This window comes from Carcharhinus amblyrhynchos, chromosome 5 (assembly GCF_965287045.1).
Source record: "Carcharhinus amblyrhynchos chromosome 5, sCarAmb.v2.hapA, whole genome shotgun sequence".
Lineage (NCBI taxonomy): Eukaryota > Metazoa > Chordata > Chondrichthyes > Carcharhiniformes > Carcharhinidae > Carcharhinus > Carcharhinus amblyrhynchos.
Window position 1 is genome coordinate 54,272,486 of NC_137328.1, and position 15,224 is coordinate 54,287,709.

Here is a 15,224-nt window from a genome sequence, read left to right on the forward strand (position 1 = left end):
TCCTGACTTCTTTCAGTGAACACCTGCACCTGCGGCAACCAGACTGGGAGCCCTTGAAAAAGCTTAGTAACATAGTCTCATGCGCTCACGCAAGACCAACTTTCCAGGTTATGTGCTGTGGCACAATATACTTGTCTCATTTTTGATTTCTTGTGAGTTTTTTTTTAGGTCAACCCTCCATGTTAATCCAGTTAGGTGTGGAGCAGACTGCTGCAGAGAAGGGTAACACAGCTGATGTACAGGAATCGCTGATAATGACAATCAGTTTGCTAAAGCAGTGAGTTTTTGGTGTTATAGTCATAGAGGTTTACAGCATGGAAACAGGCCATTCAGCTCAATTTGTCCATGCTGCCTTTTTTATAAACCCTAAGATAGTCCAAATTGCCCACATTTGGCCCATATCCCTCTACCCATATAACTGTCTAAATGCTTTTTAAAAGTCAAAATTGTATCCGCCTCTACTTCTATCTCTGGCAGCTTATTCCAGGCACTCATCGCTCTCTGTCAAAAAATTGCCCCTCTGGACCTTTTTATATTTCTCCCCTCTCACCTTAAACCTATGGCTTCTAGTTTTATACTCCCCTACCTTTGGGAAAAGATATTGACTATCTAGCTGATCTATGCTCCTCATTATTTTATAGACCTCTAAAAGATCACCCCTCAGCCTCCTATGCGGTAGAGGGAAAAGTCCCAGTTTATCCAGCTATCACACCTGTCTTCTTAGCAGGTCTGGCAGCAGCTGTGGAGAGTAAAACAGAATGAATATTTTAAGTCCATATGACTTCTTCAGAACTGAATAATCCTATTGGGCACAAAACAATAACTTTGTTTTTGTCTCTCAACAAATGTTGGGAGACTGGCTGCATTTTTCCAGCACTGTTTTTATTTCAGATTTCCAGAGTCTGTAGTATTTCGCTTTTACTAAACCTTTCTTCTTCCATGTGGAAGATGGTGCTTATGGATCTCTGAGTGAGCTGGATCTAGGTTAGCTTAGAGTTCTGAACTCATTAGGAATAGTTTCGTTTATAGAAGATTGGGTGTTTCCAAACTTGTACATAAAAACCAAAACCCGTTATTTATTTAATAAACTAATCAGAATATAAACATTTTGATCATACTTAATTTCTGAAGCTAAACTTGATTCATAACTTGTATTTGACACTGTGACCATTTTACTTAGTGTCACGTGTATCTCTGAACAGTCTTGTCCTGCAATATGTAATATTTACACTTTAATAGACATTTCAAAGACATTTAGAGCAGTGAGTTTTAGGAATGGCTTCTACTGCCAGCTGTTTTTTAATTCATTCATGAGATGTGGGCATCATTGGCACGGCCAGCATTTACTACCCATGAACACAGGACATTTAAGAGTCAACCACATTGCTGTGCATCTGGAGTCACATGTAGGTCAGACTAGGTAAGTACAACAGATTTTCTTCCCTAAAGAACATTAAGTTTCTTGGTCATCATTGGACTTTTAATTCCAAATTTTTATTGAATTCGGATTTCACCATTTGCCATGGTGGGACTTGAACTGGGGTCCCCACATTAGCTTAGGTCTCTGGATTACTTAATCCAGTGATAATGCCTGCTTCATTTAAGTGCTCAGAATTTCTGTATCTTGCCACACAAATTGACCTCCATTTCACATGTATATAAGTGTGCAGTGTGAAGGGAGATCACGACATTCAAACCTGCTTTGCATATTGATAAATATTTTCCAGACAATAACATCCTAAACCTAAAAGGAAAACAAGTTTGTTCCCACATTACTCGTCTACTATGGTACTTCCATGGGTAACAGAGAAATAAACTAATGGTGCTTGTATTAATTAAAAATAAACCAATCTAGCCTATAACTGAAATGAGGCGAAAACACAACTGTGAACTTTTGAGTGAGAGAATAATGGAATTCCATTGTTTGGCTAGCCATGGCAATGCTTTCTCTAGGCCGCGGTTGGTGACTAGTGGGGTGCCCCAGGGGTCGGTGCTGGGGCCTCAGCTATTTACCATTTATATAGATGATCTGGAAGAGGGAACCGAGTGCAGGGTGTCGAAATTTGCTGATGACACCAAGATTGGGGGAAAGGCAAATTGTGCGGAGGGTGTGGAGAGTCTGCAGAAGGATCTAGATAGGCTGGGCGAATGGGCCAGGAAATGGCAAATGGAATTTAATGTTGGCAAGTGTGAGGTGGTCCACTTTGGTAGGAAGAATGGTAGGAAGGACTATTACTTACGTGGCGAAAAACTGCAGCAGGCGACGGTGCAGAGGGACCTCGGGGTCCTTGTGCATGAGTCGCAAAAACCCAGCTTGCAGGTGCAGCAGGTAGTCAGGAAGGCGAATGGGATGCTGGCCTTCATAGCGAGGGGGATTGAATATAAAAGTAGGGAGGTCTTGCTGCAGCTGTATAGGGCATTGGTGAGGCCGCAGCTGGAGTACTGTGTGCAGTTTTGGGCGCCGCACCTGTGCAAGGATATTTTGGCCCTGGAGGGAGTGCAGAGGAGGTTTACTAGGCTGATACCGGAGTTGAGGGGGTTGAGCTATGAGGAGAGGCTGAATAAACTAGGCTTGTACTCGCTAGAGTTTAGAAGAATGAGGGGAGATCTCATTGAGACGTATAAGATGATGAATGGGATGGATAGGATAGAGGTGGAGAGACTCTTCCCGCTCAAAAAAGACAGTAGGACTAGGGGGCACAGCCTCAAGATAAAGGGGAGGCGGTTTAGAACGGAGTTGAGGAGGAACTTCTTCACTCAAAGGGTGGTGAATCTCTGGAATTCTCTGCCCGTTGAAGTGGTGGAGGCTGCCTCGCTAAATATTTTTAAGAAGCGGGTTGATGGGTTTTTGATAAGAGAGGGGATTAAGGGTTATGGGGAGAGGGCGGGAAAGTGGAACTGAGCCACGACAGATCAGCCATGATCTTATTGAATGGCGGGGCAGGCTCGAAGGGCTAGATGGCCTACTCCTGCTCCTATTTCTTATGTTCTTATGTTCTTATGTTCAATGCTGGATTTTTATTTTAGCTTGATTTTTATTTTATTCCTGCCCTTTACTATTTTCCATGTGTTAGTCTTGCCTTAAGCAAGATTCTCCTTGGGTCATACCCCATCCAACTGAGAGCTTGAACTCTGGCCTCTTCCCAAAGTTGCTGTTTTAATGTATTCGTTCATGGATGTGGACCTCACTGATTAGGCAGCATTTATTGGCCATCTCGAATTGCCCTTGAGAATGTGGTGGTGAGCTGCCTCCTTGAGCACTGCAGTCCATATTGGCTCAATAGATGATTGGCTGGCCAATGGGAAGCAGAGAGTTGGTATAAATGGGTCTTTTTCAGGTTGGCAGGATGTAATGAGTGGTGTGCCACAGGGATCAGTGCTGGGGCCTTAACTGTTTATAATATAAATTACTTGAATGAAGGGATGGATGGAATTGTTGCAAAATTCGCTGATGACACAATCATAGAATCCTACAGTGCAGAAGGAGGCCATTCAGCCCATCAAGTCTGCGCCGACCACAACCCCACTGAGACCCTATCCCTATAATCCCATGCATTTACCCTAGCTAGTCTCCCTGACACTAAGGGGCAATGTAGCATGGTCAATCCACCTAACTTGCACATATTTGGACTGTGGTCGGAAACCTGAGCGCCCAGACGAAACCCACGCAGACACGGGGAGAACGTGCAAACTCCACACGGACAGTAATCCAAGCCAGGAATCAAACCTGGGTCCCTGGCCCTGTGAGGCAGCAGTGCTAACCGTGTGCCAACACAAAGATAGGTAGGAAAGTAATTTGTGAAGAGGACATTAAAAGGCTACAAAAGGATAGGTAAATGAATGGACAAAGATCTAGCAGATGGAGCATAATGCGGAAAAATACAAAATTGTCCCTTTTGGCAGGAAGAATAAGAGAGAAGTATAATATCTAAATGATGAGATATTGCAGAACTCTGAGGTGCAGAGGGATCTGGGTGCCTTGGTGCATGAGTTGCAGAAGGTTAGTGTGAAGGTATAACAAGTAATTGGTTCTGGAGTACAGTGTGCAGTATTGTTCACCTAATTTTTTAAGTAAGGATGTACATGCATTGGAAGCAGTTCAGAGATGATTTAGCGGACTGATACCTGGAAGGGGTGGGCTCTTTTATGAAGAAAGGTTAGACAAGCTAGGTTTGCATCCACCCAAGTTTAGAAGAGGAAGAAATGACTTGATTGAAATGTATAAGACCCTGAAGGGTCTTGACAGAGCCGATGTAGTGAGGATGTTTCCTCTGGTGACAGAATCTAAAATGAGGAGTTACTGTTTAAAAATAAGGTGTCCCCATTTGCAATGGAGATGTGATTAAACTCTTTCCCTCAGATGGTCGTGAGTCTCCAGATCTCCCTTCCTGAAAAGGCTATGGAATCAGAGTCTTTGGATAGTTCTGAATTCATGGCAGATAGATTCTTGGTAAACAGGCAGTAATCAGCCATTTGGAGGGGTTGGTGGGATGCAGATTTGACATTATGACCAGATCAACCATGATCTTATTAAATGACACAGCAGATTCAAGGGGCTGAATGGCCTACTCCTGCTTCTTGCTTTTATGTTCATATGTGGTGTAGGTACACCTACGATGCTGTTAGGAAGGGAATTCCAGGACATTTGACCCAGCAACAGCAAAGCAACAAAATCAGGATAGTGTGTCCTGGATAGTGCTGAGCTTCTTGAGAGTTGTTGGAGGTGCACTCATCCAGGCAAGTTGGGTAAGTCCAGCAGTTGGATAAGTTCATAAAAATAGGCCAGATTTTGCATAGATAATGAAGGCAAAAAATGTTATTCCCCCAATGAAACTGGCCACTCCGGGAGTCCGCACATGCATTGTGAAATTCATAAATCCAGATGGAATTGTCAGTGATTCCACACTCCTCCTAGGAGAGAACTGTTGAAGTATCCCTCCCTCAGGCTGCAATTAATGAATTCGGAATTACTTGACAGTGAGTACCACTGTTTCAACACTAACTCCAAAACTTCCTTCAAAGCTGTCAACTCATATGTTTGCAACAAGTAGCCATAAGGACTCTTCAGCTTTACCCAGTGAGTAGCTAAACTTTAAAAGCTGGAAAGGGATTTGTTTCAATCCCAGAACTCAGCAATTAGTTAGTCTAATTATTTTCAGCCTCAGCAGCTCTTAAGGTGGGGATAAAATAATCCAGTGTTTCTGCTAACAATGCCCAGAAAGTCTTCTTTACAATGCATTCTGGTGGGAATTGGGTTGGCTTTCTAGTTCTCTCAGTACCTCAAATAATGCAATGGCAATGTTCGCAAGGTAATAACCTCAATTACTCAGGGTCCAAGGCATGGTATTTGCAGAACTGTAAACCAGCAAGACTTCAGGGGAATGGTAAACACATGACAGGAGAAGGAACAATGATGAGGAAAAATCTGAGTCAGCACAAGCTGATGACAGGAAGCAGGAGTCATAGGCAATAAATGCTGGCCAGCCAGCGATGCCCATATCCCATGAATGAATAAAAAAATGTCATTATAACTGGGCAGTTTCCACACAGGCAATTAGCAGTGGACTCTAGCTGAACATTTCTATTGTTCTGTAATCATATGAGGGCTGATGCCAGCTATGCCACTCAGAACAGGAAGCTTGTAGAAGTCAGGCGATGAGAGAATATGATAGGGTTGATGTTGTTTTATGTTACTTTTGCAAATCTCTTACCGGCTAATTGAAGAATGGCAATAGCAGAAACCTGAGAATTGGTTTGCTGTATGTCTTCTCACCAAGAGAGAAACTGTGTTGTAAATGGCAAGACGCAAACAGATAAAATTTTTTTTAAAATAGCACATTATTATAAAATCAGGAAGAATTTTTAGGAGGGACCCTGAAGTCAGTGCTTTCCGTCCAAATAGGCCCTCGTGGAAAACAGTGTCCTGGAGCAACCCTTAGTGAAATAGTTTGAGTTTCTGAGAGGGAGGGAGGCAGAACTGTACAGGACAACATGAACTTTGGTTTAAGGGCAAAATCAGCTTACTGTAAAATAGCAGACTTTAACATACAGACTTGCTGCAAAATCAGTAAAGATATCATGAGAGAACAAAGGTCTGAAAATGCAAAAGACTGCAGAGATCATTAAGGAAGGATTGTGTAAAGAGCAAAGACTCAGATTGAGGCACAGGAATGGAAGTGCATTTCCATTTGTTATTTAAAATAACTTCACGTATAACATATCGAATGTAATTCATGTGCAGCTCTATGTTAGGGTCCCTTCAATTGAGTTTTTCCTCTGCTACCAAAACAGCTGTTATCAAAGTCACAGCTTACTGTATAACTGTGACAAATTTGAACTTCCCTGCCTCGCGCTTCTGCCTTTGATAGGGTTCACCACACCATGATCCTTCCATGCATCTCCATTGTCGTTCAGCTTGGTGGGACTTCTCTCTGGTCCCATTCTTTATACACCTAATTGTAATTACAGAACCGTTTGCAATATCTTCTCTTCTTCCTCTCACGCTGTTACCTCTCGTGTCCCCTGAGTAATAATCCTTGGCCACCTCCTATTCCCCATCTACATGTTGCCCTTTGGAAACATCATCTAAAGACACCCTTTTCACATGTCTGCTGAATACACCCATCTCTACTTCTGGATTCCTCCACTGTTGAGAAACTATCAGACTTCATATCTGATATCCAGTTCTGGGTGAACAGAAATGAAATATTGGGAAGACTGAAGCCATTGCTTTTGGTTCCCTGCTCCAAACTTCCAACTCTGGCCACCGACATTGTTCCTCTCCCTGGCAATGGCTTGGATTTAAGCCAACCTGTTGCACCCATGGTGTCACACTTGATCCCAAGATGAGCTTCTGACCTCATAATCATGCTATCACTAAGTCCGGTTATTTTCATCTCCATAACATCCCCAGTTTCACCTTTGTTTCAGCTCATCTGCTGCTGAAACCCTCACTCATGCCTTCATTACCTCTAGACTTGACTATTCCGATGTATACCTGGCTGCTTTCCCATATTCTACTTGATTTAAAAATTCTCATTCTTGTTTTGAAATCTTCCATGGCCTCGCTCACCCACCCTGATCTGTCATCTCCCCCAGCCCCATCATCCTCCAAGATATTTGCATTCTTCTAATTCTGATCTTTTGTGCATCACCAATTTGAATTTCTCTGGTATTGGTGGCCATGCCTTCAGTCGCCTAGGCCCCAAACTCTGGAATACGCACCCCCCCCGACACCTCTCTATCCCATTCTCCTCTTCTAAAACACTCCTGACAACCTACTGCTTTTGGTCATCTGACCTAAAAGCTCTTTACGTAGCTTGGTGCCGTTCTTTGTTTTCTAATGCTCCTGTAAAGCATCATGAGACATTTCATAATGATAAAGTCATTTTATAAATATAAGTTGTTATCATTATTTCAGCAGGCAAAAGCAAGAGGAAATATTCACTATTTACCCAGACAGTAAAGTCCACCTTGTGGAACCAAAATCTGTTGAACAATAGTTTACCTCAGCCCCTCTAATTCTTTAAAAATGGTTCACTAGGATGAATATGATAAACATTTCTTCAGTCTTTTCTCTGTGCAATCTTCCTTTAAAACCCTTAAAAAGAAGGGAGACCTTGTGGTGTAATGTTAATGTCCCAAACTCTGGCCCAGAAGCTCTGATTTAAGTCCCATTGCAGGAATTAATAGCTATGGAAGGTATGTTCATAATGTGGCTCGATTCCTGGCTTGGGTCACTGTCGATGTGGAGTTTGCACATTCTCGACAGACTGGAGGGACTGATTGTGGACAAGTCCCCAGGACCGGATGGAATGCATCCAAGGGTTCTGAAAGAAATGGCAGAGGTGATAGTGGATGCCTTGATGATTATTTTCCAAACCTCGCTGGATTCCGGGGAACTTAGCAGGGTCAATTGAACTTAATGCTGAATTCAAATAGATCCCATTTTCACTGTTCCAAGAACCTTAAACCCACATTGTGTGAGTCATTAATTGATGGCAGAGATGTAAATGTTCTTAAAGTGGATAAAGTCTGTTTATGTGTCATAATAGATGATCTGGAGGAGGGAACCGAGTGTAGGGTGTCGAAATTTGCTGATGACACCAAGATTGGGGGAACGGCAAATTGTGCGGAGGGTGTGGAAAGTCTGCAGAAGGATCTAGATAGGCTGGGCGAATGGGCCAAGAACTGGCAAATGGAATTTAATGTTGGCAAGTGTGAAGTTGTCCACTTTGGTAGGAATAATGGTAGGAAGGACTATTACTTACATGGCGAAAAACTGCAGCATGCAACGGTGCAGAGGGACCTCGGGGTCCTTGTGCATGAGTTGCAAAAACCCAGCCTGCAGGTGCAGCAGGTGGTCAGGAAGGCGAATGGGATGCTGGCCTTCATAGCGAGGGGGATTGAATATAAAAGTAGGGAGGTCTTGCTGCAACTGTACAGGACAGTGGTGAGGCCGCAGCTGGAGTACTGTGTGCAGTTTTGGTTGCCACACTTACGCAAGGATATTTTGGCCTTGGAGGGAGTGCAGAGGAGGTTTACTAGGCTGATACCGGAGTTGAGGGGGTTGAACTATGAGGAGAGGCTGAATAAACTAGGCTTGTACTCGTTAGAATTTAGAAGAATGAGGGGAGATCTCATTGAGACATATAAGATGATGAATGGGATAGATAGGATAGAGGTGGAGAGGCTCTTCCCACTCAGAAAGGACAGTAGGATTAGAGGGCACAGCCTCAGGATAAGTGGGGGGGGGGCAGTTTAGAACGGAGTTGAGGAGGAACTTCTTCACTCAAAGGGTGGTGAATCTCTGGAATTCTCTGCCCGTTGAAGTGGTGGAGGCTGCCTCGCTAAATATATTTAAGACGCGGGTAGGTAGGTTTTTGATAGGCAAGGGGATTAAGGGTTATGGGGAGAAGGTGGGAAAGTGGAACTGAGCCACAACAGATCAGCCATGATCTTATTGAATGGCGGGGCAGGCTCGAAGGGCTAGATGGCCTACTCCTGCTCCTATTTCTTATGTTCTTATGTTCTCCTCCTGTCTGTGTGTGTGTCCTCTGGGTGCTCCGGTTTTCTCCCATAGTCTGAAAGACATGCTGGTTAGACGCATTCGCCATTCTAAATTTGTCCTCGGTATACCAGTGAACAGGCACTGGAGTGTGGCGACTAGGGGATTTTCACAATAACTTCATTGCAGTATTAATGTAAGGCTACTTGTGACACAAATGAATAAACTTAAAAACTTAACTTAAATCCTTCCAAGACACCTGATGGCAAGCAGTTAGAGTGGCAGGGTTTCCTGGCCAGGGATAGAACAAAGAACAACACAGCATGGGAAACAGGCCCTTTGGCCCAACGAGCCCGCGCCGCCATCTTAACAAAGCATTTTTCCGACACCTCCTTTGACCCGTGTCTATGCTTGTGGTACCCCCATTGGATACTAGATTCAGGGGAAAATAATTTAGGGACAATTTGTTACACCAATCAGCCTAAGAGCACATCTTTGGGATGTGGGAGGAAGCCCACGCAACCACAGGGAGAATGCACAAACTCCCACAGACACAGGCCCAAATCCATGTATCTGCACAGCTAGCAGTGATAGTCACTGAGCTGTTGTGGTGCCCGTCTGCTGGTCCAGTTTTAAGCACACACAGCGACGCGAAGTACTAGGCCACTCTCGAAACATCCAAGAGCAGCCCACGCACGACCCGCCGTGTGCATGCCCCTCGTTTGACAACAAGGTGGACCGACACACCTGTGGATTAAAAAAGACAAAACATCAACACATGTAGCATTAGATTTCCAGTAACGTCCTGAGGCTCTGACCCTTATTTAAAACCGTCTCCTATAACCCTCCATTCCTGTTTCACTCATGTGCCTATCTAAGTAAACCTTAAACAAGTCCAGCGTGCCTGCCTCCACCACCTTACTTGGTAGCGCATTCCATACCCCCTCTGTGTGGAAAAACCTCCCTCTAGTATCCAAATTATACTTCTCCCCCCTCACCCTTAGCTCATGACCCCTTGTGATATTTGTCTCCAATCTAGGAAAAAGCCTGCCACTGTTGACTCTATCTATACCCTTCATTATTTTATACACCTCTATCAGATCCCCCCTTAATCTCCGTCTTTCTAAGGAAAAGAGCCCCAGTTTACCCAATCTTTCCTCATAACCCAGTCCTCCCATACCAGGCAGCATCCTGGTAAACCTCCTCTGCACTGTCTCCAGGGTCTCCACGTCCTTCCGGTAGTAAAGTGACCAGAACTGGACGCAGTACTCCAAATGCGGTCTAACCAACATAGTGCTGAAGGCAATGGCAAACCATGACAGTACTTTGCCAAGCATAACTACAGACCAATTCAGTGAAAGCCCATGTTCGTTAATGTCCTCTTAGGGCATTGTACCTGATGGAGAGAAGGAAAAGAGAATCAACAGAACCTGCAACTGTTTCAATTCTCTCAGCATATGCATGGAACTTTGAATGACAACATTCAGAGAATCCCTGAGGAAATTTGGTGAACTGGCATAAATTTTCTCTGCCAAATCAACATGAAAACACAGCAAACTAGGGGACAGAAGTTGGAGCAATCGCAAATTATTCTGAGGTCACATGACACCAGGTTGTAGTCCAATAGGCTTATTTGAAATCACAAGCTTTTGTAGTGCGGTTCCTTCGCCAGGTGAAACTTGTAATTTCAAATAAACCTGTTGGACTATAACCTGGTGTCGTGTGACCTCTCATCTTGTCCACCCCAGAACAACACTGGCATCTCCACATCATGGTCAATTATTCTGGTTATCTGCCCTTTCTCACTTACTAAAATTTATATTTATCATGGTGTAGGATAGGACAACAATATGCAAATAGAGGAAATACATCACCCTCCTCAGCAATGTTGTTGGTGCAGGGGGGGAAATAGCTGTTTATTTGCCCATGGTTTCCATTGTTGCTCAGGCCCTTTCGCTTCAGTAAAATACTGAAGGTTTTATTTCCTACAGCAGATGATTGTAAAATGATTGATTGCACAACAGGTCCTGGTCTATTAAAATATGAGACAATTTATACAAATCTTCATTGTACCCAGTTGCACTGTAGGGAAGAACCAATGAGCTTTCTACTCCCATCGATGATACAGTCCAAAAAAAACATCCCTAAGGTGTGAAGGGCCAAGGTGTGAATGGATAAGTATCCCACTTGTTGCCCCAAGGATAGATAAGTCCAGAAATTCAGTTAGAATTCTGAAGCTCTTTGTTAATACAATAGATTGACAAACTTGGCATGGCATTACTATTAAAATAAAAAATGACACAGAAAGGCATATGATCTTCATGTAAGAATTATTAGTCATGGTTATTCAGTCACTGTTCCGCATCCTTAGTTCACTGGTTTTCTGCAAAATGATCGCTTGTAGAATCCTAAGTACCATTAAACTGACCATTTGTTTTGCCTTTGACAGGATGCTGGCTTGGACCCTTCTGAGAAACTTGCTCTTCAACCAGGAAGAACCATGGTGGCTGCTGGGTACGCGCTCTATGGCAGTGCTACCCTAGTAGCACTCTCCACAGGACAAGGTGTCAACTTCTTCATGTTGGATCCTGTAAGTAGTTGATATTATTCATAAAATTACAACCATATCTGATCTGATGCACTCCCTGCAAGTAATCGTGCCAGTAGAATAAGCCAAAATGATATATAGCATCATAATTGCCTTTGCATCAATTTAATAATGGGTTTAAGATAAGCATATCTGAATACAAGTTACTTGTGAGATTAAGACTTCAATTCTGGCCCTAACAGAACTTGAATAACAAATTTAGTGAAAGAACATTGTGAATTTTCAAGATGGTGTGCCAGTGACATGGGGGCATGGGACAATATTTGGACCTTAAATCACCCACACAAGCATTAACTGAAACAGGAATAACAAAATAAGATTATCTTGGTTAAACCAGGAAGATTTTTTTCTATTTCACTCTCTTTGCATTCTGAAATGCTTGCTGGTTCTCCCAGCATGCACTTTTTGCTGCCAAAAGTACAGCTACTGCCTGGCCACCAGGAGACACAGTAAAAAGTCTGACAACACTAGGTGTTGTCAGACTTTTTACTGTGTTTACGCCAGTCCAACGCCGGCATACCCACATCATCACCAGGAGACACACAAGGGCATACAAGGAAACCTCAGCTGATGTGTGAGTGGAGGTGGGCTGGAACTGGATGCAAATTATCTCCTACCCAAATAACTGATTGATACTGAAATACTGCTTGTTGTGGGATGCACTGGCATTATGTTATTATCGTTCGGCACTTTGCCTCTTTCTTTGTGTTTTAAAAGTTTATTAGGAGGGATCAAAACATTCACTTGCCATTATTTTCAAACTGCTTACAGCTTACTTCTTACTGAAACAAACAACAATGGGATTTAAAATTTTTGACTCACTGGGAATGGTGGGGGAGGGGTGCTTGTCATCATGTGGGAAACTCTAAATTCAAGTTTTCCTAGCAGGCTGTGGTGTTTTATGAGAGCGTGTTATCCATGAGTCAGCCTCAAAACTCAGTTCCAAGTTAAATTCAGACTCAGGATTAAGTCTGTAATCGTACTTAAATATGAGACATGCAGTCTTGTTTTAATATTTGAATTGCCAGTCTGCTTCTTGGGAATGCTTTGCTGCCTGCCCATTCACCAAAGACCGGAAATGGTTGCTTTATGCTGGAATTCAGATTTCCAGCTCTTTAACCTTCCATCCAATCCAAAATTGCCCATCTAGGAGTTAAATTTCCCCCTTACCTACCCTTCTGCCCCAACCTACCATCTCCTTAGACAAATACCTAAAACTCACTTTAAAAGGCTGAAACAAAAAGTTTGTTTATTAGTGTCACAAGTAGGTTTACATTAACACTGCAATGACATTACTGTGAAAATCCCATGGTCACCACACTCCAGTGCCTGTTCGGGTACTGAGGGAAAATTTAGCACGGCCAATGCACCTAACCTGCACATCTTTCAGACTGTGAGGAAACCGGAGCACCCAGAGGAAATCTACACAGACAAGGGGAGAATGTGCAGACTCCGCACAGATAGTGACCCAAGCAAGGAATCAAACCCAGATCCTTGGCACTGTATGGCAGAAGTGCTAACCACTGTGCCGCCCACTAAACAGTGAACATTTGACAAGGCAGTAGAGGATGCAGGTACCCTAGGAATGGAATCACAACAAGAACTCAATACTTTTTGGGAAAGAAAGGAGGAAATGAATGGAATAAAGAGAATTGCATTTTAATAATTGCTTTGCTCTCTGTAAACCTGTGGTTTACTTTGTTAGCTATGAGTGAGTATTAGCAGAGGCATTCTGACACCACATCCTCAATATCATTTCATTCCTGGTATTATAGATCTATTCAAACTGAACTCCAGAAATATTAAAGTTATTAAAACATATCACATTAAAATAATTAAAATTTGTTGAATTTCATGTGATTATTATTAGTTCTGTGAATCGTAAAACTAATTTAACGTAAACACTTTTCAGGTTAATTGCAATTATCCAAACCTAAACTAACACATTAAACCTCAATTGTAGCAATTACCACAAGCTGTAGGGCTATAATTATAATAATCTAAAATTTGTATTGTTTGACCACTGTTATAATTATCTTTCTTTATGTAGGCTGTGGGTGAATTTATTCTTGTGGAAAGGAATGTGCAGATAAAGAAGAAGGGAAAAATCTACAGTCTGAATGAGGGCTATGCCAAATACTTCGATCCTGCACTCACGGAATATATCCAAAAGAAAAAGTTCCCTGAGGTATGAATTTCTATTATATTAAAACAGAATTTCAGTAATTTTATAAAAATACAAAGCTAATAAATTCAAATCAGTGAAGTCTGCTCCATGATTTGCATTAACATTCACTGCCCTGGGAGAAAAGATGTGTCGTGTAAGCTTGAAAATAACTCCTCTCGTCAGTTATAGATGGCTAGATTCAGAGGTTCCCTTACTCTGAAACTGGAAGGTTGACTTTCACTCTTAGTGCTTCCCAGATATAGCTTGGCATGTCAGGAATGAATATCGGGAACATGGGTACGAACCCCACAATTTCCTGTCATCAAGAGGAAATCACAATCTATGCTACCAGCATACAAAGCTCTGTGTTGAGAGAGCTAATGGAAAAATTGTTCCCCTGCTGTCAAATCAAGGATAGTGATATGCAATGCACTCCATGCCTGTGTATGAAAACACAAATTTTATATGGGTACTTTATTTGGGTGCCACAGGGTTCAGTCCTCGGGCCCCAACTCGGCCCCCCCCACTGTGGGCAGCTCGGTAGCACAGTGGTTAGCACTGCTGCTTCACAGCTCCAGGGACCTGGGTTCGATTCCCGGCTTGGGTCACTGTCTGTGTGGAGTTTTCACATTCTCCTCGTATCTGCGTGGGTTTCCTCTGGATACTCTGGTTTCCTCCCACAGTCCAAAGATGTGTGGGTTGGGTTGATTGGCCATGCTTAAAGTTGCCCCTTAGAGTCCTGAGATGCATAGGTTAGAGGGATTAGCGGGTAACAAAGATTGACAAAGAAGTTGATAAAGGAGGGTAGGAGAAACTATGAAGCTGGGCTAGCGCTTAATATAAAAAAGGATAGCAAGAGTTTTTATAAATATATAAAAAGGAAGAGGCTGGCTAGGGTGAACATTGGTCCTTTCGAGGATGAGAAAGGGGACCTAGTGGTAGGGGATGGGGATATGGCTAAGGTATTGAATAACTTTTTTGTTTCTGTCTTCACGGAGGAGAACGTGAATAATTTGCCGGGTGTTGGCGATGGAAAGGTGGTAGGACTGGAGGGTCTTAATGACATTACTGTTACTAGAGAGGCGGTACTCGACAGACTGGAGGGGCTGATTGTGGACAAGTCCCCAGGACCGGATGGAATGCATCCGAGGGTTCTGAAAGAAATGACGGAGGTGATAGTGGATGCCTTGGTGGTTATTTTCCAGACGTCGCTGGATTCCGGGGAAGTGCCGGAAGATTGGAAAACGGCTAATGTTACGCCGTTGTTTAAGAAGGGTGCCAGGCAAAAGGCGGGGAATTATAGGCCGGTTAGTTTAACGTCTGTGGTAGGTAAAATGTTAGAATCCATCATTAAGGAGGAAATTGCGAGGCATCTTGAAGGGAATTGCTTGATAGAGCAGATGCAGCACGGTTTCATTAAAGGGAAGTCGTGTCTGACAAAT

At 43.1% G+C, this 15,224-nt stretch overlaps 1 protein-coding gene across 1 annotated transcript in view; it reads left to right on the forward strand.

Moving 5' to 3' along the window:
• LOC145343039 (fructose-1,6-bisphosphatase isozyme 2-like) overlaps positions 1–15,224 on the forward strand; it is a 45,874-nt gene that overhangs the window by 17,537 nt on the left and 13,113 nt on the right. Inside the window, exons 4-5 of the mRNA XM_080188804.1 lie at positions 11,457–11,597; positions 13,666–13,803. Of these exons, the coding sequence (XP_080044930.1) occupies positions 11,457–11,597; positions 13,666–13,803 (279 nt within the window). The remainder of the gene's footprint in view (positions 1–11,456; positions 11,598–13,665; positions 13,804–15,224) is intronic.